Consider the following 24774-nt stretch of genomic DNA (forward strand, 5'->3'; position numbering starts at 1 on the left):
CTAACACTTTTTTTAAGTACTTAAAAAAAGGTGAAGGCAACAAATTTTCAATTTGTTATTTATTAAAAATGTATACACCTTTGAAACTTAGAATTTTTAGCAAGATTATTATTGTTTTTATTGTGTTCCAGTTACAAAGTTTCATAAACCTTACTAATTTAACCATGAATTTGCAAACTGAAATTTTTCCAGAAGTGTACGTTATAAATTATAATAGAAATGATGTATAACCACACATTCTAAATATGTAAAATGCCATTCCCGTTTTTTTAATATGAAAATATACTGTTTCCAAGATAACTAATATATCAATTAAATGTGCTATTAATATCAGCTTCTCAACAAAAAGATTAAGTGCATTTCATATGCTCTTTAAATTCAACAATTATTTCAATATTCATCATACATTTCTTAGATATAATGTTCTAATGTAATAATGAAAATACCATCTACCTAAAAATCAAACTGATGCTTTTCATAAAGAAAGCAAATATTCAATGTTGTTCAACATGGAATAAATCTATGTATGAATATTTGTCAAACCAACATCATCTTCTAAAATGAAGCAGTCTATAAATTGTATGAAAACAAGGATATGTGTCAAGTAAACATTTTTGCTCTAAAACCAAAATAGAAAACTTTAAATACAGTATGGTTTTTATGGCTTTTATAGTATACCTCAGATTAAAGAAGAATTTAATGTCAAACTTTTCATTTCTTTCTCAAAGAAAGCAACACAATTGCTTAATGATTATTTGTTGTTAAATAATATAAAACTTACAATAAATATTATTTCATGTAAATAACTCCTGCTAACAACGAGCATTATGAAAGTGTATGTTATTTGTACCTGCCAAAGATATAGAACATAATTGAGTCATTAAAAATATAGTTCACCTAGAATAGGTACAAATTATTATAACAACTGTATTTTGAATATAAATGTTTTAAAATTTAATTTATATAATAAATATCTAGCACTTCAACATTTATTTAAAAGAATAGTGTTCTCTTTTCAACATAATCTAAGATATGCTAAGATATTCTTATAAACCCATACAACCCTAAATTTTTAGAAGCCTTTCTTACTTTTCAATCACCTATTCAAATTCACTTGCTTAGAGATAGTCAGCTTGTTTCTCACTGGGGGAAAAAAAACACTGCACAATTTTCTGCTTGCAGTGTGACCTCTTTCACTTGGGTGGGTATCCACTCTATCACAGACTAAGTGAGGATGTAACCTTGTCAAACCAAAGACAAAAGAATAATGAGCGTACGACAGGCTTACCCATCATGGAAAAGGTTTTGAACGAGGTTATAAAAGTAGTATTCTTAATGACAAAATTAAAGTACACTTCAAAGAATAGGTTAATATTAGAGAAGGCACTCAAAATCTGAGAAGCCTCTAATCCCCATCCTTGGATGTCTGCCATGCAGAACTCCACTCAGATTTACTTATTTCATTAGCTACTAACTAGATTTGGTTAATATATTTTCAAATGAATCCTAGTAGAACAGTCTTGAAGGAAATAAACTTGTTGACTATTTCCACAAAGCATTAGTCAAAGGTAAGTATGGAGAAATAGATACTGGTTTATTTTCACTTATTATAAATTATCACCCAATGAGAAAGAAATCATTCTAATTCAAAAATGAGAAATACAAATTGGAAATCTTCACTCAACAGTAGGTTTTACTACCAATAAAACAAACAACAGTACAACTGCTACAGTAGTTACTACCCTAGTCCACTAACTGGTATAATAGAGAATTACACTGAGACATTTTTATAAATAGCTGAAACTGAAAGAAATTAGGCAAGTTCTGTGGCAGTCGTCTCAGTGTGACTTACTTTTTAAATAAACAAATAAAAATCTCAAATCTAAACCATTCAAGCATGCACTAGGACTATGTATTATATCATTGTGTCAATTATGCACACTTTGACATTCCTTTTCTACAACTTATACTGGAATAAAATTTTTGTTCCAGATCAGTCACAATATTTTAACAGAGAAACAGCGCCACCTTTTGGTCCCAAACAAAAGCCTCTAGTAGGAGTCTTCCCAACTTTCTTTTTCAATTAAACTGCTGACACATATAACTGTCATTGAATTTCACATCCTAATTATCATCTAAATTTTAGCTTCAAAAATGAAGAAACATTGAGGTAACATAAAAGTTGCTTACCAAGATGGAAAACTTGAAAATATTCCAAATGCATATATTTTGGATCATCAGTATAATAATTTCTATCACTATTCCATTAAACACATTTTAGCAAATTCAGCTATGCCAAGCAACTGATGTATCTTAATAGAAAAGGTTTTTATAGCATCATTATATTTAAAGATTGATTTTTTAAGTATAGTATTTAAATTGTACTCATTACTTTAATAATTGGCCATAGGACATTACCAGTGGATTAACAGTTAAATCAACATAAGAAAAAATACAGATAGTATGCTTCTGAATTACTTACACCAATGACACAATGTCACCACGTTGTACTTCAAAATTCCTTACTTTCCAGTGGTTCAAAAGTACCACATCTGATGACTGGCTTCCCCCAGGATTCAAAGAAGGCTAGAAAATAAAGAAAAGAGATACATCTATCATTTGTATTTTTCAATCTTCACGGTTCCTTTAACTTCATAGCTTGATTGGAATGCAATAAAACATTTCTAATATAGTACCTTTCAATAAATTGCTGTTCTAAAGTAATTGCAAATGATGAGTTTTCAAAAGGCTCACTGCAATTCTTCATAAATGAACCAGAAAAAAATAATAATAAATTACCAATGCTTATTTGAAAGAAAAATATGTGCTAGGTATTAAAATCTTTACTAAACTCCAGTAAAGATATATGGAAAGTTTTACAAAGAATTTTTTAAAACTTTGGAAAGAAGTGACCCAATCCTCCCAATATTCATATAGGATCTAATTCCACAATAGCACCCATCATTCTTCCATATGGTAAAAAGAGGAAATAATCTCAAATCAACCAGTAGAAGACTCATATAAAAACCAGAGGGAGCCAAAGAAACAGGCAATTGAATAATCATTTAAAATGTAGGGATTTCCCATCTCAATCTCTCTTTTCCCAAGAGAGTTAAGTTCCAAGGGTCTGGTCCCAGTATGAGCCTGTGAGTGGCCTTCCTTCTAGGATTCAGACAAGTGTACCCTGTGCCCAAGAATGAATGGAGGAAAACATTGAGAAACACTGTGTAAGAATTCATCTGGAAGAATCACCTATTAGGCACAAAAATTTGAATGAGAAGCCATGAAGCCACTTGTCTTTTGGATAGGGGCAAAGTCAATGGATAACAAGTCTGAGACTTGAGGTGAGAATGGTGGGACAAAAGAACAAGAACTAAGAACTCTTCCACTGTTGACTAAGAATATCAATATGGGAAACACCAATTTCTGTGGTTATAGGAAGGGTGCCAAATACCTGTACTCTCTGCCTTCGCTGAGAGGCTGGGGAGACAAAATCACAGCAGCCAGGACAAGCAAGGAAAGCACTGAACACCAAGTAACAGACAGTCCCTGGAGTAGCAGTGACATTCTTTTTCTTAAAGATTCTTAGAATCATTGTTAGATTTTCTACAAAGCAGACATTGGCAAAATGAGGAAATTTATTCTGAAGGTTACCATCACGACCTTAGTTTTGATTCCCCAGGTTTGTGTAACCAAAAATCGTTAGGTTATCCTTGGAGATCTGCAATATTCCCAGAGCTCCCACCAACTCCTTGGTATAATAATTTATAAATCTAGCTTCAGACTGAATCCCTCTAGCATCTCACTTGATTTATCATCAGTTCCTACAAAATAAAAGTTTCTTCCTCATTTTCTTATATCCTGTCTACCTCTTTCCCAATCAGCTTAAAATCTTCATTGTCTCCTTCCAACCAGTTGCCAAGCTAAAGAGTGTTTTGTTTCTCATCATAATGTCTTTCAGTTATGATACTTTTCTTTTTTCCACCATCATCATATCTTAAGCACAGCCATCACATAACTCACCATATTTCTACACTAATCAGCCTCTTACTTCCAACTCAGAAGGAAAGGATTCCATTTTTATTTCTAGCTATGTGATCTTGAGCAAGTTATTTAACTTTAGCATGCCTTTCTGTACCAGGAAAATGATGATAATTAGTAACTATTACACAATTAATAATTAAAAATAGTAGTCACCACCTACAGAGTGCTTACTACAAGCACCATTCTAGTAATAATAGTCAGATGTCCTAGGTGGTTGCTTTGTGCAAGAGAGTGGGACTTTAAAAACACTAACTTATTTTGTAAGATCATTCATTTATAGTGCTTACAACAGCTCTTGGCCCATAATTAACCTCTCAGTAACTTCTACTACTGATATTACTGCACCACAATTTTAATTATGAGCAGTTGTATATCCTTTCTCTAGTTCCCTCCTTGCTACATCCCTAAGTGAAGATGAGTTGATGAGACATGTGGCAAGCCCAAGGAGCTTTACTGGGCCATGAAGCTAGGGAATAGAGTATCTTGTGTCACAATAGCATGATTAGATTAAAAGAGGGGCTTTCCACAGTGTTCATTAGCTCTCATTCATATTCTCTATCTCTCTCATCCTCTTTGTCTCTGGATTCTGTATCTTGCAAATTCCCTTTCCTTATTTCTTTCCTTCTGTAAAACTGATGTAAGTGAAGGTGGCCTAGGGGGAGATCATCTGGGTTCTAGACAATAAAGGGAAAATTTCTTTCCTGCTGCTCTTTCACCATTTTTTTTTCCTGCCATCAGAATAGTGAAGAACAAAGATGATTTAATTATTTGATTGTCCTCCCATACTCTCTCTTATTGGTGTTTTTAAAAGTTTGTGGCCAAACCCCTAAATAAGAAATGAATTTTACACTGCACTCAGTACGTGCACACACATTTAAATAAAATTTTGCAAAAGATTAATTAATTACCTTACTACATATACCTTGATATTTTCTCTTTTTTTCCCATAATCTGTGTATTTAAAATTCTGTCTATAGTCAACCATATTGATTTCATACTAACTTATGGATCTTGCAATCTACAGATAGATGGCTTTGCAGTCCAGTGTTAAAATCATGCTTTAATGGCTGAGGGTGTGGTTCAGTGGTAGAGTGTTTGCCTAGCATGAATGAGGTCCTAGGTTCAATCCCCAGCAGCACCACCAAACAAACTAACAATATACGTACATATATAGTATGTGTAATGCTTTAGATGATTCTTCCTTAGCCATTGTCCTTAAAAAATTATTTTTCCAAGAGTGACATTTTTAGTTCTTTCAGCTCTGTCTCTAAATTCTTTTTCATCTGCCTCTAAATTCTTTCTCTAGAAAATTCTACCAATATTCTGTTTCAAATACTACCCATAGGCTGATGGCTATTAAATGCATAATCCCAAGTGATTTTCTCCTTCTCTATATTAAATTTATAGCAAGCACTTCATATTACAACACTGAGCATACTATAATGTAACTTGTTTTATTTATTGGTCTTTACAACTAAGCAGGAAGCACACTTTTTCCATCTCACAGGAATACTTTCCTAATACTCATCTTCTCCCTTTTACCATCCTTAGTCACAGGTGATCAAAAATCCCAAGTTCACCACCACACCCTGTGATTATTTCTATCATACCATATTTAAATGTACAAAATTACTCCCTCGTCTCTTTTTCCAATAGCCTTTATAAACATCTGGGCAAGAGATTTTTTTCCTAGGTTTGTGTTCTTGAGGTCTGGGCTCTCTGAAGGTAATTAATATATCTTGTAGAAAGAATTAAAATATTAATGAAATTCTCAAGCACTTCCCAAATTAACATGCCCAAAACAGAGATGTTATTCCGGTCACCTCAGTTCCCCAATATATTCCTCTATTCCCCTCTTTGGCTAACAGTATTATCACTCACCTGTCCCCCATTCTAGAAGACTCTAGATCTAACTTCAATTTCTACTCACTGGATCTCCCATCCTCAGACTTTTCTTCTGCTAAGAATCCCCTTTCCCCACTTTGAAAATTCTACTCATCTTTCAAAGTCCAATTCAGGTCACTCCTCTATAAAGGCTTTTAAAAAGAAAAAGGATAATTATGTTAGTAAAAATACCTAGAGTTCCCTTGTAAAATTTTAAAAAATTATATTCTGCTGCTCCATAGACCTAAATCTTGACAATTGGATCTACCTTTCCCTTATAGAATCATTCTTTCCAACTCTTCCTAAACTAATTGTAAGAAACAAAACATCAGGCACTGTGATCAAAAAATCAAAAGACTTATGCAGGGGGAAAAAGATTCCTGAAAGAATCATCTCTAATCTCAAACTGTAAAATATTAGAGATCTGTCAAATAGCATATGGAAGAACTTGTCTGATTTTATAAGAGAAGCAACAGAGTTTTCTTTTACCTTTCCTCTCTTTTGCAAGGTTAAATTATTCCCCCATCTACACACCCATAGCAATTTAGGTAAACTTCAGTGATAGCACTTAATCTGCCTACAATATGACTCTCAAGTGTAAGTTTCCCATATCTTATCCATTTTTGTATACTTTATCCCAAAAGAGTGGCTGGAAAATATTATTTCTATACTTGAAATTTAAAAATATAAAAGATTCTTAAAATAACATTATAAACTGTGATGATTCCTAAACAATGTACATTATCTAAACAATGTATACATCTCTTTCACTGAAAACATATTTGGGTAACTGGTAAAAAAAGAACATTTTTGTCTCTTCAAGTTAGGCAATTTGTAAACACTAGTAATAAAGTATAACAATGCTTTATTATTACCCATAAAGAAATAAAAATGGTAATCACAACAGAATAAAATAACTATATTATTCATTTATGAATCTGAGTAACACTTATGAATATCATAAAGAAAAACCGGGGGCGATCCAAGATGGCGGCCTAGAGGGAGACTGCACCTCCGGTCGCTCCAGAACCCAGGAGTTAAGAAGGGGAGGCATTGAGAGACTCGGACTGAAGTGGAGCCACGGGTGAGTCTGCCCACTGGGTAAAGCTCGGCCCGGGTGGCAGGCCCAGATAGAGGTGGCTTATCGGAGCCGGGCAGGGCAACTAGAGTCATCCACAGGCAGTCCTGCGCACTCCGGCGGTGGGCCCCGCCCACACAGCCAGCTTCTCCAGGTTCTCGGAACGGAACTGGCCCGCTAGTGAGAGCCTGTCTGAACAGAGCACGCTCCGAGTCCCGGAGCTGCTGCAGTGCAGTGTACTCCTGCAAAGAACCAGCGGAGAGCCTCGATCTGCAATTAGCCTCAGGGATAAGGGCAGGGCAGCCGGAGACCTCTTCAGGCGGCTCTGCCCACTCCGGCTGCGGGCTCTCTTCACGGGGCGATCCAAGATGGCGGCCTAGAGGGAGACTGCACCCCCGGTCGCTCCAGAACCCAGGAGTTAAGAAGGGGAGGCATTGAGAGACTCGGACTGAAGTGGAGCCACGGGTGAGTCTGCCCACTGGGTAAAGCTCAGCCCGGGTGGCAGGCCCAGATAGAGGTGGCTTAGCAGAGCCGGGCAGGGCAGCTTGAGTCTTCCCAAGGTAGTCTTCCACACTCCGGCAGTGGGCTCTTCCCACACGGCCAGCTGCACGGTGCAGGCCCACAGTGAGAGCATTTCCGCACAGAGCCAGTTCCAAAACGTGGAACCAGTAGGGGGCTAGGGGCAGTATTCTTCGAATGAGCTGCTTTATCAGATTCCTCCAAGACATCAGGCTACTGAAGGCTGGGAGGTGATACACTGGAAATCTACTGGGACACTATAAGCCAATAGTGGAAAACTGCAATATCTCAGGGTCCCACTGACAACTGACCATTATGAGAAAACAAGGGAAGAAAATGTCCCAAACAAACCTAGATACTACATCAATAAAACCCAATGACAGCACAGCAGAAGAAATGTCAGAAAGGGAGTTCAGAATGTACGTAATTAAAACGATCAGGGAAGCTAATGAGGAGATGAAAGAGCAAATGCAGGCATTGAAGGAGGAGATGAAAGAGCAAATGCAGGCATTAAATGATCGCACCAATCAACAGTTAAAAGACCAAATACGGGAAGCAAGAGATCATTTCAATAAAGAGTTAGAGATACTGAAAAAAAACCAAACTGAAATCCTTGAAATGAAGGAAACAATAAACCAAGTTAAAAACTCCATAGAAAGCATAACCAATAGGATAGAACACCTGGAAGACAGAACCTCAGACATTGAAGACAAAATATTTAACCTTGAAAACAAAGTGGAACAAACAGAGAAGATGGTAAGAAATCATGAACAGAATCTCCAAGAACTATGGGATATCATGAAAAGGCCAAATTTGAGAATTATTGGGATTGAGGAAGGCTTAGAGAAACAAACCAAAGGAATGAACAATCTATTCAATGAAATAATAACAGAAAATTTCCCAAATCTGAAGAACGAAATGGAAAACCAAGTACAAGAGGCTTATAGAACTCCAAACATACAAAATTACAACAGACCCACACCAAGGCACATTATTATGAAAATACCTAACATACAAAATAAAGACAGAATTTTAAAGGCCGCGAGAGAAAAGAATCAAATTACATTCAGAGGGAAACCAATAAGAATATCAGCAGATTTTTCAATCCAGACCCTAAAAGCTAGAAGGGCCTGGAACAAAATATACCAAGCCCTGAAAGAAAATGGATGCCAACCAAGAATCTTATACCCAGCAAAACTTACCTTCAAATTTGACGATGAAATAAGATCCTTCCATGATAAACAAAAGCTAAAGGAATTTACAAAAAGAAAGCCAGCATTACAGAACATTCTCAGCAAAATATTCCATGAGGAAGAGATGAAAAACAACGATGCAAATCAGCAACAGGAGGCGCTAGCCTAAAGGAATAGCCAAATAAAGGAGAAACCGAATCATGTCAAAAACAAATATGAGTCAATTGACTGGGAATACAAATCATATCACAATAATAACCCTGAATGTTAATGGCCTGAATTCATCAATCAAAAGACACAGACTGGCAGATTGGATTAAAAGAAAAATCCAACAATATGCTGCCTGCAAGAGACACATCTCATAGAAAGAGACACCCATAGACTAAAGGTGAAAGGATGGGGAAAAACATACCATGCACACGGACACAGCAAAAAAGCTGGAGTATCCATCCTCATCTCAGATAATGTGGACTTCAAACCAAAACTAGTCAGAAGGGATAAAGAAGGACACTACATGCTGCTTAAGGGAAGCATAAATCAGCAAGACATAACAATCATAAATATCTATGCCCCGAACATTGGCTCATCCACGTACGTCAAACAAATCCTTCTCAATTCCAGAAATCAAATAGACCACAACACAATAATACTAGGCGATTTTAACACACCTCTCTCACCACTGGATAGTTCGTCCAAACAAAAATTGAATAAAGAAACTATAGATCTCAACAACACAATCAGCAATTTAGACTTAACGGACATATATAGAATATACCATCCAACAAAGAATGAATACACTTTCTTCTCAGCAGCACATGGATCCTTCTCTAAAATAGACCATATTTTATGCCACAAAGCTACTGTTAGTAAATACAAGAAGATAGAGATACTACCTTGCACTCTATCAGATCATAATGGATTGAAATTAGAAATAAATGACAGAATAAAAAACAGAAACTTCTCCAATACCTGGAGACTAAATAATACACTATTATATGATGAATGGATAACAGAAGACATCAGGAGGGAAATAAAAAAATTCTTAGAAGTAAACGAGAACAAAGACACATCATATCAAAATCTCTGGGACACTATGAAAGCAGTACTTAGAGGAAGATTTATTTCATGGGGTGCATTCAAAAAAAGAAGTAGAAATCAACAAATAAACGAATTAACACTACAGCTCAAAGCACTAGAAAAAGAAGAGCAGACCAATACCAAAAGTAGTAGAAGACAGGAAATAGTTAAAATCAGAGCCGAAATCAACGAAATCGAAACAAAGAAACAATCGGAAAAATTAATAAAATAAATAGTTGGTTCTTTGAAAAAATAAATAAAATTGATAAACCCTTAGCCACACTAACAAAGAGAAAGAGGGAGAAAACTCAAATTACTAAAATTCGGAATGAACAAGGAAACATCACAACAGACACGAGTGAAATACAAAACATAATTAGAAGCTATTTCGAAAATCTATACTCCAACAAAACAGAAAACCTCAAAGACATCAACAAATTTCTAGAGACATATGAACTACCTAAACTGAACGAGGAGGACATACACAACTTAAATAAACCAATTTCAAGCAATGAAATAGAAGAGGTCATCAAAAGCCTACCAACAAAGAAAAGTCCAGGACCAGATGGATTCTCAGCCGAGTTCTATAAAACCTTTAAAGAAGAGCTCATTCCAATACTCCTCAAATTATTCCATGAAATAGAAGAGGAGGGAACCCTACCAAACTCGTTCTATGAAGCCAATATCACCCTGATACCTAAACCAGACAGAGACACATCAAGGAAAGAAAATTTCAGACCAATATCCTTAATGAACATCGATGCAAAAATTCTCAACAAAATTTTAGCAAATCGCATACAAATATATATTAAAAAGATAGTGCACCACGATCAAGTGGGTTTTATCCCAGGGATGCAAGGTTGGTTCAACATTCGGAAATCAATAAATGTCATTCACCATATCAACAGACTTAAAGTTAAGAATCACATGATTATTTCAATAGATGCAGAAAAAGCATTTGATAAAATACAGCATCCCTTCATGCTCAAAACACTAGAAAAAATTGGGGTAATGGGAACATTCCTAAACATTATAAAGGCCATCTACGCTAAGCCCATGGCTAATATCATTCTAAATGGTGAAAAACTGAAAGCGTTCCCCCTAAAAACTGGAACAAGGCAGGGATGCCCTCTTTCACCGCTTCTATTCAACATCGTCCTTGAGACTCTAGCCAGAGCAATCAGACAAACCAAAGAAATTAAAGGGATACGAATAGGAAAAGAAGAACTCAAACTATCCCTGTTCGCTGATGACATGATTATATATTTAGAGGAACCTGGAAATTCCACCAGAAAACTTTTAGAACTCATAAGTGAATTCAGTAAAGTAGCAGGTTACAAGATCAATGCTCATAAATCCAATGCATTTTTATACATAAGTGATGAATCTTCAGAAAGAGAAATTAGGAAAACTACTCCATTCACAATAGCATCAAAAAAAATAAAATACTTGGGAATCAATCTCACAAAAGAGGTGAAAGACCTCTACAATGAGAACTACAGAACACTAAAGAAAGAAATTCAAGAAAACCTTAGAAGATGGAAAGATCTCCCATGTTCCTGGATAGGCAGAATTAATATCGTCAAAATGGCTATACTACCTAAAGTTCTATACAGATTCAATGCAATTCCAATTAAAATCCCAATGATGTACCTCGCAGAAATAGAGCAAGCAATTATGAAATTCATCTGGAAGAATAAAAAACCTAGAATAGCTAAAGCAATCCTCAGTAGCAAGAGCGAAGCAGGGGGTATTGCAATACCAGATCTTCAACTCTACTACAAAGCAATAGTAACAAAAACGGCATGGTATTGGTACCAAAATAGACAGGTAGATCAATGGTACAGAATAGAGGACATGGACACAAACCCAAATAAATACAATTTTCTCATACTAGACAAAGGTTCCAACAATATGCAATGGAGAAAAGATAGCCTCTTCAACAAATGGTGCTGGGAAAACTGGAAAACTATATGCAATAGAATGAAACTAAACCCCTATCTCTCACCCTACACAAAACTCAACTCAAAATGGATCAAGGACCTCGGAATCAGACCAGAGACCCTGCATCTTATAGAAGAAAAAGTAGGTACAAATCTTCAACTTGTTGGCTCAGGATCAGATTTCCTTAACAGGACTCCCATAGCACAAGAAATAAAAGCAAGAATAAACAACTGGGACAGATTCAAACTAAAAAGCTTTCTCTCAGCAAAGGAAACTATCAGAAATGTGAAGAGAGAGCCTACAGAGTGGGAGAATATCTTTGCCAACCATACCTCAGATAGAGCACTAATTTCCAGAATCTATAAAGAACTCAAAAAACTCTACACGAAGAATACAAATAATCCAATCAACAAATGGGCTAAGGAAATGAACAGACACTTCACAGAAGAAGATGTACAAGTAATCACCAGATATATGAAAAAATGTTCAACATCCCTAGTAATAAGGGAAATGCAAATCAAAACTACCCTAAGATTTCATCTCACCCCAATTAGAATGGCGATTATCAAGAATACAAGCAACAATAGGTGTTGGCGAGGATGTGGTGAAAAAGGAACACTCATACATTGCTGGTGGGGTTGCAAATTAGTGCAACCACTCTGGAAAGCAGTGTGGAGATTCCTCAGAAAGCTTGGAATGGAAACACCATTTGACCCAGCTATCCCACTCCTTGGCCTATACCCAAAGGACTTAAAATCAGCATACTACAGAGATACAGCCACATCAATGTTCATTGCTGCTCAATTCACCATAGCCAGATTGTGGAACCAACCTAGATGTCCTTCAGTTGATGAATGGATAAAGAAACTGTGGCATATTTATACAATGGAATATTACTCCGCAATGAAGAATGATAAAATTATGGCATTTGTAGGCAAATGGTCGAAATTGGAGAATATCATGCTAAGTGAGATAAGCCAATCTCAAAAAACTAAAGGACGAATGATCTCGCTGATAAGCGGATGATGACATATAATGGGGGGTGGGAGGGGCTAGCATTAGGTTTAGGGTTAGGTTTAGAGTTAGGCTAAGGAGAGCAGTAAGAATGAAGGAAAGAAGGACTGTGTAGAGGGAAAAGAGGGGTGGGAGGGGTGGGAGGGGTGGGAGGGGTGGGGGGGAGGGGAAAAATATAATAAACATCATTACCCTATGTAAACGTAAAAAAATAAATAAATAAATAAAAAAAATAAATAAATAAAATCTACCAAAAAAAAAAAAAAAAAAAAAAAAAAAGAAAAACCTTAAATTAGGAAATTGTTTCTGTAGCATCACCAAAGTCATAGTTCTTTGCACTTCAATAAAACATTTTAGAGAATATGTTCTAACTTTTCTAAAACAATTTTTAGGAAAATTCACTAGCTTTGAAATGAAAATTTTATATGGGAAATAAAAAACATCTAAATTAGATGATGATATTCCAGAAAAATTAGTAAAACATGTTATTACTTTGAAATTTTGTATCTTGTTTTTCCTTGTGGGAATAGCAGTGTATACTTCAGACAGAACAAGGAATCATTTCAAATCAAAGAAGCTATGAAAAGAAAATCAAAATAAAAAGCCATAAACTTTGATAATCTTGTGTGACAAATCTGTTTCCTTGTAATGTTGTCAATGTTTTAAATCCCAGCTTCCCAGAAACTACAGCAGATTATAAACAATAAAGATTTTAAGCAAAAAAAAAAAAAAAAAATCTTAAGAGTATTTAGGAGTTTCCACCTATATCTCAAAATGTGTGGCTATGTGTAACTGTGATGTTCCTGTTGGCAATCGAGGAGATGTTCAGTAGTAAAGGTAAAAACATAATAATGGCTGGGGTTACTAACAAAGAACAAAGAAAGCCCAACATCTGCTATGCCTGGACTTTGCTTCAAAAACTCCCATTCTCTCACACTCAATCTATTCCTCTCCTACCATGAATCGCTCAAGTGAAAAATCAACTTGAGGAACTAGGGATATAGCTCAGTGATAGAGCACTTGCTTAGTATGTGCAAGGTCCTAGGTTTAGTCCCCCGCACTTCCAGGAAAAAAAAAAAAAAACTGAAACCAAACTTGGAGAAATTCAAATAGGTCTTCTCTAAAGACAGAACATTATGCTTAAGTCTTGGCTCCATTTCATTACTAGCCATATTACCTTGAGCAAATAATTTGATAGTACTAAGCCTCATTTCTTCATCTATAAAACCAGGAGTATAGTACCACCTATCTCATCAGGTTTTATGACAAACAGAACTATCTACTAGACCTTCCTAACAGTACATGAAAGACACTAGTGGTCATCAAATACAATGATGATGATGGTGGCAACAACAGAATAAAAGGAAACAAAATCAAGCACAGCACTCCTTCCATAAAATCCAACACAAACGAAGCCTTTATATATTTCTCTGTACCTTTCTCATTTTAAAGACTAAGCTGGAAATACCCAGGCAGAAAATTCTACCCCCTTACTTCTAAATTATGAGTGGATTGTTTCTTCACTTCTTTCAAACAGATAAGTCACCGTGCTTTTGTTTTGGTACTTAATTCTTCTGCCTCTAGGAATTAGTTACCAAAAAAATGTTTAAAGTGCACAAATATGAAGTTATCAATATCTATGAAAATGTTCCACCTATATTATCTTTTAAGTTTTCTATTTTGAAACATGCATACACATATAAAAAGATGTCAAAAATCTGATCGAGATTTTGATGTTCTTTACCCTTTTCTGCACAGTTACGTTTCATATGTTAACATTCATAATAAACAAATACATCTTTTTGGAAAATTTTTAAGTTACATTTTAAAAAGCCAATTGTATATTTTTCTTTGACCTAAGTACTATACAGTCCACTTTAAGAAAGATAATATAAGTCAGCAGAGTGCAACAGATGTTAATATATGCTAAAGCTAAAAATAGTCAATACGGAATCTGCTCTCCAAACAAGTACAACATAAAAATTGGACTTTAATGTTTATCGCTGATCAAAAACTATGTTGAAGGACTTTTACTCCTCCCACAAGCAAATGTTATTCTCAAGGTGTCCTAAATCTTCAGCTTCTGTCCCAGTTCAAATCACATAAAAGTTTTGAGGGAATTTATTCTTTAGTTTAGGAAAATAAAACTCCCCTAGTGAATTAAAGAGAATTAAGATACATTTCTTATCTGATTTAGCTGAAATTAATAATTAGTAAATGATATTATTCTGTTTTTCCCTATAAATTTTTCTACTTATTTTCTAATTTAAATTAGAAAATAATTTTCATAGTCACTGATTCATTGCCTACAGTCTACCAACAAAGCCTGGTTTCAACTTCTTTGGAAGTAATGCTTTCAACCTTTTCTGGCTTATAAAAAGCACCATCATTGGTTATATACAACCTACAAATTTTAAATATCACATTTTATTCATTTAAATAAGATAGCCCCAATAGCAGTCATGAAAAACTAACTATATCCTTTAGACTTCTTTTACAGAATCATTAGGTCAGGGGGGAAACTAGAAGTGCAAAAGTATAACAGATGAACCTGGGAATGTAGTTCAGTAGATCATTTGCCTATCATGCATAAGCCATGGGTTCAATCCTATATATATACAATTATATATATACATGCACACATATATGTATATATACACATAGATGTATGTGTATATTTATAAAATACACAAATACACAGATTCATGTATATTTTTACAAAATATACATATATATACACATATATGTGTATGTATGTGTATGTATAGATACATGAAATTGAAATCGTACTATTTGCTCAGAACATTTTGAGACTGCAACACTAACCAGAAAGCATAAAATCCAATTAAAATAAATGTATAGTTTGATTATGGAATCAGTATTATTTAAAAGAATGTAGACAAAATCATCTAAAATGTCATCTTTCTTCCCTTGCTGTTCAGAGGTCTCTATCATTTGCATGGTTCTAGAGTTCTCAGATTTATCTCACTAGATATGCATAACAAAATAAACTATAATATATCCAGTGTGAGCAAATCTGTTAGAAATGAAGCATTCCTCTCACCTAAAGGGTACTTATGACCCCCTTCATGCTTGACATCCCCGCCACAAGGACAATCCATTTAATTCAAAAATATATCCAATTTTTTTACTTTCAGGCTCTTAACCCAGTATAAACCTAGTCACACATAAATTCCATGTTAAGTGCTAAAAGAAAAATAACAATAATAAAGCACTGCCAGAAATGTACACTAATTAAATCCTAGTCACATCTGATGCTTTATTATGTGTAAAATGAGCTCTTAACACCTGTTCTGGCTTCCAGAGGTTGCCCCAGAGAACACCTGATGGTATGTGCTATTCCCAGTGGAAACTCCCCTTCAGAGTCACTCCAGAGCTCTAGCCCCAATCAATTACCACACTGCCCTTGAGACAATTCTGCCAGTTGCTCTCCATTCACACATGTAGACCTTGGATTGCACACACATCAAAGTTAAAGGAGAGAAAAAAAAAAAAAAACTTACTTGGTCAAGGATGTAAAACCATAAAAATCTATTCATACTTCTTTTCCTCATTCATTCATTCATCACTAAAAAACCAAGTGAATTCTGACTCTGCCAGGCTCTATGCTAAATAATAAATTCTTTGCCCTCCAATATACAGATATGGATTCAGGAACATTTAATCAGACAGATCATTAAGAGAGTCCCTTTTTAAAAAATAATTGTGTTCCAATCCCATTCCATATTTACTTGTAGTCTTATGTTCTCCACTTTAAATTGAAGTGAATGTTTTCTTCTCCTTTTAGAATCTCTCCATGAAATTTTACTCACATAAAAATAACGTTTATTTCTACAGATACTGTAATTTCTGTTTTCCTTTTTAAAGTATTTGAAGCAATATAAATTTTTTAAAAAAGATGGACATATACTACATTAACTTGGAAAAATATTGAGCTTCTAGTTTTTCATTTTCCCAATCTTAATTGTATGTTCTACTACAGAGTAATACATCAAGTTTTATAGGCACTCATATAGTGCTGGTAGGAATAAAAATAAGGTAATTTCCTAAATTATACTTAAAAGTCTATAAATGATCTTATCCTCTGACCTCAAAACATATTTTAAAAGTTTTCCTAGGGAAATAAGCATAAATATGTGAAAAGATGTATGTACAAAGATGTCCATCATACATTATTCATAATACTGAATAATGGAGCCAATTGATACAGTAATATTCCCTTATCCACAATAAATATGTTCCGAGACCCTCAGTGTTACTTGAAACTCAGTACCAAACCCTATAAACATTGTTTTCTACTATACGTACACACCTGTGATAAACTTTATAATTAGGCACAAAATGAGATGAATGACAAGAATAATAGAACAATCAAAATGATACACCATAATAAAAATTATATGAATGTGGTCTCCATCAAGGTATCTTGCTATACCACAGTCACACTTCTTCTAATGCTGATATGAGAAGATACAATCCCTTTATGATGAGATAAAGTGAGGTGAATAACAAATATGCAAGACACTGTGACAGTGTTAGGCTACTATCAACCTCCTGGCAATAGTCAGGAGGAAGACCACAAAGCAGAAATGCTTCCTACTTGACCACTAGTAAATGAAACAGCAGAAAAACAAATTTTGGATAAGGAAGGACTATTGCATTAATAATAGAAACCCAATTAAACCATGATTTAGCCATTGTTAAACCATGTGATATATGAATACAAAAAATGATGAAAGAACACAAAGCAATATTAATACATAAGGATATTTGGATATATTTGGCAAATAAAGTGAGATTGTGATAAATGAAAAAAAAATAGTATGATCCAATTAGAGAAGGAAGGGAAAAAGGAAAGAAGGACAGAAGGAAGGAATAAAATTCTGCAAAAAGGGAAGTGACAATTACTAGTAATTTTGAAATGCATACTTTGAAGTCATAAGCCTGGGCTTAAATGTGTGTAATCTTCAGTAAGTCATTTAGTCTCTCTGATCAAATTTTCTTCATTTATAAAATGGTATAGTAATAGAACCTACATGACACAGTTATGGAGGATATAAATTAATGTGTAAAGTGAATACTACATCATAGTGACTAGAACACTGTTACCATTCAATACATTTGAACTATTACTATTATTATATAATACAATTAAAATAACTAATTCTGGAAGGTGGTATAGATTATTGTTATTTTGTGTATTTTTTCAATATTTCCTAAGTTTTCACCAGTTTCCAATGTTTTTGCATAAGAAAAAAAGCAATTTATTTTTAAAGGCATCTGATTTTTATATCTTCTTATTATAAACATTTTTGTAATTTATTTTCCTTTTTAACAACTTTATTGTTTAAGAATCACCTTAATTCAGATCACTGCAATTAGACTGTAAGCTTAAAATCTGATGCAAACTTTCTGGCTCATTATGCAATAATTATAAAACATTAACATTAAATATGTGTATGATGTTTCTTACCTAATAAAATAGATTTTGAGTTAGCTCTTATGATTTACAGTTCTAATTAATCATGACAAGGAAAAAATCACATAAAATTAATGAAACACAAATTTTACATACATAACATCTCTACATATTAACAAGATAATTTGCTATACACAACATAAGTCAGCTAGCTAAGTGGAAAGGCTCCCACATACAATGTATACCAACAAATCTTTAACACCTTCATAAAATGAATAAGGTTTCTCATTCACTGTTAAGTCCTTTTCTTCTTTTATTAGTTTATTTTAGTTATACATATTAGCATTCATGTCTTTTAAATATTTTTAGATGTTGATAAACCTTTATTCATTTATTCATATGCGGTGCTGAGAATCGAACCCAGTGCCTCACACATGCTAGGTAAGCACTCTACCACTGAGCCACAACCCCAGTCCCATTAGGATCCATTTTTACATAATTATCCATGAATACTATATAATTTGCTCTAATTCAATCCCTGGTACTTCTACTTCCTCTCCCTTCCTCTCCCCCTGTCCCCTTTCCTCTCCCCTACTAATTCTTCTATTCATTTACAGGTTTTTTTTAATTAGTGTCTTGTGGATATACATGATGGTGAGATTCACTGTGGTATAATCATATATGTACACTGGAAAGTTAGATCAGATTCATTTCACCATTCTTCCCTTTTTCCATCCCTACCCCTCTCCCTCAATCCTCTTCCTCAACTGATCCACTGATCTCTCATGTATTTTCATGAAATTTCTCAACACTTTTTCTTTCTTATTTTGGTCTATCAAACATATCAGAGAAAACATTCGACTTTTACTTCCTAGATCTGGCTTATTTTGCTTTACTTAATGGTCTCCAGTTCCATCCACTTACCAGCAAATGCCATAATTTCATTTTTCTTTATGGCTGAGTAATACTGCATTTTGTACATATACCACATTTTCTTTATCCATTCATATGCTGACAGGCACCTAAGTTGGTTCCATAGCTTGGCTATTGTGAATTGTGCTGCTATAAACATTGATGTGGCTGCATCCCTGCACTATGCTGATTATAGATCTTTTGGATATATACTGAGGAGTGGGATAGCTAGGTCATATGGTGGTTCCTTCTCAATTTTTGCGAATCTCCGTGCTGCTTTCCGGAGTGGTTGTAATAATATGCAGTCCAACCAACAACATAAGTGTATCTTTTTCCCCATATTTTCACCAACATTTAATATCATTTTTATTCTTGATAATTGCCATTCTGGCTGAAAAATGAAGAAGTCTCAATGTCGTTTTTCCTAATTGCTAGATATGCTGAACATTTTTTATATCTATATTTTATATTTTTATTTTATGTAACATTTTATATTTTGTGACCTTCTTTCTCTTAGGAGCCCCAGGCTGGGCAAATATCCAATGTGTACTCTACTGTTTCCAGTACTGGCACCACTTTGAGAGAAGACACTGAACCCTATTCACTACAATCACTTCAGAGCAAACCCACATACTATTCAATCTTAAGAAGAATGAAAAACTTGTTGATTCTGTTCTCCATAGTTCCTCTAAACCAGGTATGAACTTGTAGTTTCTGAAACAGATCAAAAATTAGTTATTAAATATAGTAAAATTGCTATAACATTATATAGGGTCTGAAAGGGGGAAGAGAGAAAAATTGGGCAAAAGAAATATAAAACAAAAAAAAAGGATAGAAAAGAATAATACATACCAAAGTGAAAAAGGAAAAGATGAACTGGCGGTGGTGGGGTGGGGGAGGATGGGATTTTGAGGCAGCAGCAGGTAATGTAAAAGAGAAAAGAGCAGGTAACATAAGAGAAGCAAGTATAAACCAGAGCTAGGAAAACAAAGATAGAAAATTTTTAATTAATGCTTTAACTATTAGAAGAAATACAATCAGTTGTGTTGGCTGGTAGGGTAACAACTATCAAATAAAAAGGAAGAGTGATATATATGACCAAAATTTATGTTAGAACTATTTATAGTAAATAATGCCAAGGTGAAGAAAATTCTTAGTGAGTCTTGATTTGGATTTCATCAAGATTTGGGACCTTTAAAAAATGTTCATCATTCTTTGGATCTCTCCAGGGGTGCAACAGGAGCCACTCCCTTGTTGCTATGAACTTCCATCAGCCAATTCTCACTTATGAGCTAAGGGTCCTCAGGCTAGCTACTTGAAGGGTACAATGCTATGTCTGCTGACTGTTTTCATTGTGTGCAGGACTCAGGATGCAGAGCTCTTGGCTCCCTTCCACAGGATCCTTTTCAAAGAGTCATGAAGCCTGGTGGCTGATCGCTGTCTATAAGCACACATCCTGTGGTTATAGATTCTCTGTGGGTGATCTGTGGTGCATCTCCCCTGATCAACACAGCTCACCAGGGTACTGTCCCTATTAGTGGATAAAGAGACTGAGTTGGTTTCATCTGGGTTCTAGCTTACAGTGACTCAAGTTATGAATCACGGCATTGCTTCCCTCTGCTGACTGGAATTCAGACAGGTTTTTGGTGTGACCAACCTCCTGGCAAGCACCATGATCTGGGCACCATCACTCTCCACTGCCTGGGACACAGGCAGCTTTCTGCTGTGACCATCATCCTGCCAGCTAAGACTGAAATCTGGTCACCATTCCTCTCAGATACCCAGAACAGCAGGCAGCTTCCTACCATGACCGACCTCACACTGGCTGCAGCCACCATTCCTTTTCACTGCCTGGGACTGAAACTGCCTTTCCACTCACTTCCTGCCACTGGGATCATGCCCATCTGCTTCATCTCTGCCTGGGTTGTAGGAAACCCTGAGTTAAGCTAGTACTTCCTGAGGCAGGGACTGCTCCAGCCCCTTCCCCTTGTTCGGGTGGAGAGAGCTGGGGGGTTTCGACAACTTTTGGCTAGTAGATTATTTTTTGTCTAGTAGATTATTGAGACATTCTACTGCAGGGATACTCCCTCTGGCTTAAATTATTGTTATCTATAGGTGGGGATATGTCACATTGATTTAATTTCTTCTCTGGAGGCTGGTCTGCTATGGGCTCCACAAAATGGCTCTCATGCCTGGCATGGCTTTCTGTCCGCAATTTGGGTTAAACACCTTGATCTTCAGTGATCCTGCTGCTTCTGTGGCATTTAATTTGGTCTGCTTTTCTTTCCAGTTGTTGTTAAGGGAATGAGTTTATATGTTTTTCCTCTCCCTCCTTCTCTCTCTGTTGCCCCTCCTACCACCCCTCACCTTGGTCCAGGTCAGGATTAGTGAACTCTGTCCTTATTTTCTGTTCCAACAACTGAACTTCAAGTTTCTTCAGGTCTCAGGCTGTCTAATATTGGGTCTTAGAGCATTTATTCTATCTATCATCCACCTCTCCAGTCAACTGTTCCCTCACTCTTCCTTTCCTATTATGGAGATCTCTGGGATCCTTACCTAGCTCCATTCCATCATCTTCCCTTTCCCCTGGGGTAAGATCTTCTTGCCCAGAAAAAATTACTTTCTCTGTGATATATCCTCCTTGATCTAAAAAAAAAAAAATGTTCTACTAGGGAATGAAATAGAGTAAATCATGTTATACACATCTGTGAATATGTCAAAATGAACCCCACTATTATGTATAACACATTTTACTAATAAATATACTAAAAATTAAAAATCAATAAATGTTCATATTAAGATGTGCAGGAACAGAAAGGCGCTCAACAGATAACAAGGCTTTCAGAAGGTTGCTTGGATGATTTCCTTAGAAGTAAAGAACTCTAGAGGGTCAAATTCCTCCAAGCAGGTACAACAATCTATTCACAAGGCTTATAAAGTATCTGTGAACAAATATGTGAAGGCAAGACCATGGATTTCAGATCCTTTAGTTCTTCACTGCTGAACATGATGCAGTAGCATGTTAAAAGAAAACAGAAAAACAACACCATTCTAACAGTATCAATAAAATTTCAGCCCATGGGCCTCCTGAATTACAAAGATGGAAGCCATTAGAATTCAGAGGTTCGAATGCATAGGAAACAAACTACCTACTAAAAGGAATTGAAAAGCATTGTGGTACATGAAAAGGACAAAAGTATATAGTTCTTGTATTACTATCTAACTGCTTCAAGACAAACCAATCCAAAACTTAAAACAAAAATCACTTATTGGCTCATGGTTCTGCAATGAAGGCTCTGCTTGACTAGGAAGTTCATTAGTCTGACTAGGATGACTCAGGCAGCTGCGGTCAGGGAGAGAGCAGTGCTCCAAGAAGACAAGCACTATTGTGTAAGCAGTTTGCACATTTGCTGATATTCCACCAGCCAAAAAGAATAGCGGTGATGTGGCCAAGCCAGGAAAAAATGTAGGCACAGACTACACAGAGCCCAGATACCAAGAGGCATGATTCATGAGAACTGGTTTGAGACAAGGAACATGAAGGTAACAGTCTACCAAAGTTCAGCCTTCTGGACCCAATGAATTATTTCCCACCCACACCAAAATATATGCAACCCTCCCCAAGAAACTTCAAGTCTCAGACTTTTGCAACAGAATCAAAGACTGTTAATTCATGATATTCATCAAGAGAAGACATGGATGAGGACTCTAGAGTGGAGCTTGGGGGCAGTTCACCTATAATCAGAGACTTATGAAAAAAAATTATCTGTCCTTTAAACACCCAACATACAATGGAAGGACAGGAGCAAGATAACTACAACAGATTCTAAAAGGCAATGAGAGAAACATACAAGTCACACACACAAATCTAAAGTCCAGCAGCATAAGTAGTCAGTGCCTCCTACCACAGGAAAAGGAATGTTCTCTTGCTAGGGCTCTTCTCTGTTCTCTGGAATGGTTCTCTACCCTATCATTGTTCATGACTCTTAACTCTGCCTCTGGCCTTTTCACTCAAGAGACCTGATGCTTTTTTAAAAGAAACACTTGCTCATAGTAAGTTGGGACCCAGAGGTCCCTTTTGACATTGAACATCCCTTTTAGTACAAGCTAATTCATCTCCCTTGAAACTTTATAGAGTACTTATTAATCTAATTGGGGTTCATTCCATTCTCCTCAAAATTACACCCATAACTCTTTTGTAAAAAGACCTTTCTCTACTTTGGAAGTACCAGGATGCTATGGCACAAAGTCCATAAGAGCCTTACAATCACTTCTAATTAAAAGTATTTACTAAGTATCATCTAAAATCTTTCTGAGGTCTTAACAAAGAGTATTACAATTAAGATTTAATCTTTTTCCCAAACCATTTCTTTTTTTTTTTTTTTTTTTTTGAAAGCCCATTTTTAGTTGAATTCCAGGTTCACACTAATGTAGCATTGGAACTGACTTCCTTAAGAGTTAAGGAATTTAAAGCACTGAGATTTTGGACTTTGGGAAACACAAAATGAATCACTCAACCAAACCATTTCTTATTTTGAGAACCTTTTCCTTGCTAGAGACTGGAAGAGTTTTATTTTCCAACCCAGAAAATCTTGGGTATATTGTACTTCCTCTAATTTCTCCTTTAGTTTTTCTCTTACACCTTATGCAAAGCTACAAGAAGCCAAAAAATGATTTCAACATTATGTCCACAAATCTCCTTAGACAAACAAATATATAAGAGTTCATCATATATATCTGTTTCCAAGTTCCTGCAGATGACAGTTTTGAAAATTGGTTCAGTACCATTAAACATGGGGGTCACTATTATTCCAATCTTCAATAACAATTTCCTTACCACCTTTCCAGTTTCCACTTAAGGTTGTTTGCCATTTGTCCAGCTTCCTCAGGTAATCCTCCTGTCACTTTTCTCCCCCAACCCTCCACTGCCACACAAAACCAAAACCAATGTCACAATGTGTATAGATTTTTGTTATGCAAAACTAATAATATCACTAATATATATAATATTATCAATTTTTGTTACAGTTATCTATTGCTTTATTAAAAACCACTCCAAAACTGTGTCTTAAAAGAACAACCAAAGTTTATTTGTTCAAGATTCTGAGTTTGGGCTCCTGTCAACTGGGCAGGTTCTGTGCTGGTGTTCCTGGAGGTCATTCACGTAGCTGTAATAAATGGGACTAAACAGGATTGGACAGTTCAAGTCAGCCCCATTAACAGGTCATGAACTTACCTGCAGTTTGCTAGCCAGGATGCTTTATTTATTCGCCAATGTATACTTCAACAGTATAGCCTGAGTTCTTACATGTTCCCAGCTCAAAAATTTTTACCAAACTTGTACTTGAGCAATATTTGCTGATGTTCCATTGGTCAAAGCAAATCACAAGGCCAGAGTCAATGTGAGAGGAAACTATGCAAATCAAGGAGAGAGGATTGAATTCAGTGAGAAGCTATGGCTATAAAAATATATACACCTTTCACACTAGTGAATGGACCATTCACTCAAAGAGCACTCAAACAGCTTTCTGCTGTTCATTTGTTAAATTACAGAAATAAAAGACCAATTAATGTTTTTTAAAAAATAAAGAAATGCTTGCTGGAAAATTAAATAAAAGATAATAGCCAATCCCAAAAAGCCAAAGGCCAAATGTTTTCCCTGATAAATG

The 24774-nt window shown here is 35.5% G+C and overlaps 1 protein-coding gene across 1 annotated transcript in view; it reads right to left on the reverse strand.

The window, feature by feature from the left end:
• Immp2l (inner mitochondrial membrane peptidase subunit 2) overlaps nt 1-24774 on the reverse strand; it is an 892224-nt gene that overhangs the window by 811062 nt on the left and 56388 nt on the right. The window contains exon 3 of the mRNA XM_047562269.1: nt 2483-2586. Coding sequence (XP_047418225.1) covers nt 2483-2586 — 104 coding nt within the window. The remainder of the gene's footprint in view (nt 1-2482; nt 2587-24774) is intronic.

Source organism: Sciurus carolinensis, chromosome 8 (assembly GCF_902686445.1).
Source record: "Sciurus carolinensis chromosome 8, mSciCar1.2, whole genome shotgun sequence".
Taxonomy (NCBI): domain Eukaryota; kingdom Metazoa; phylum Chordata; class Mammalia; order Rodentia; family Sciuridae; genus Sciurus; species Sciurus carolinensis.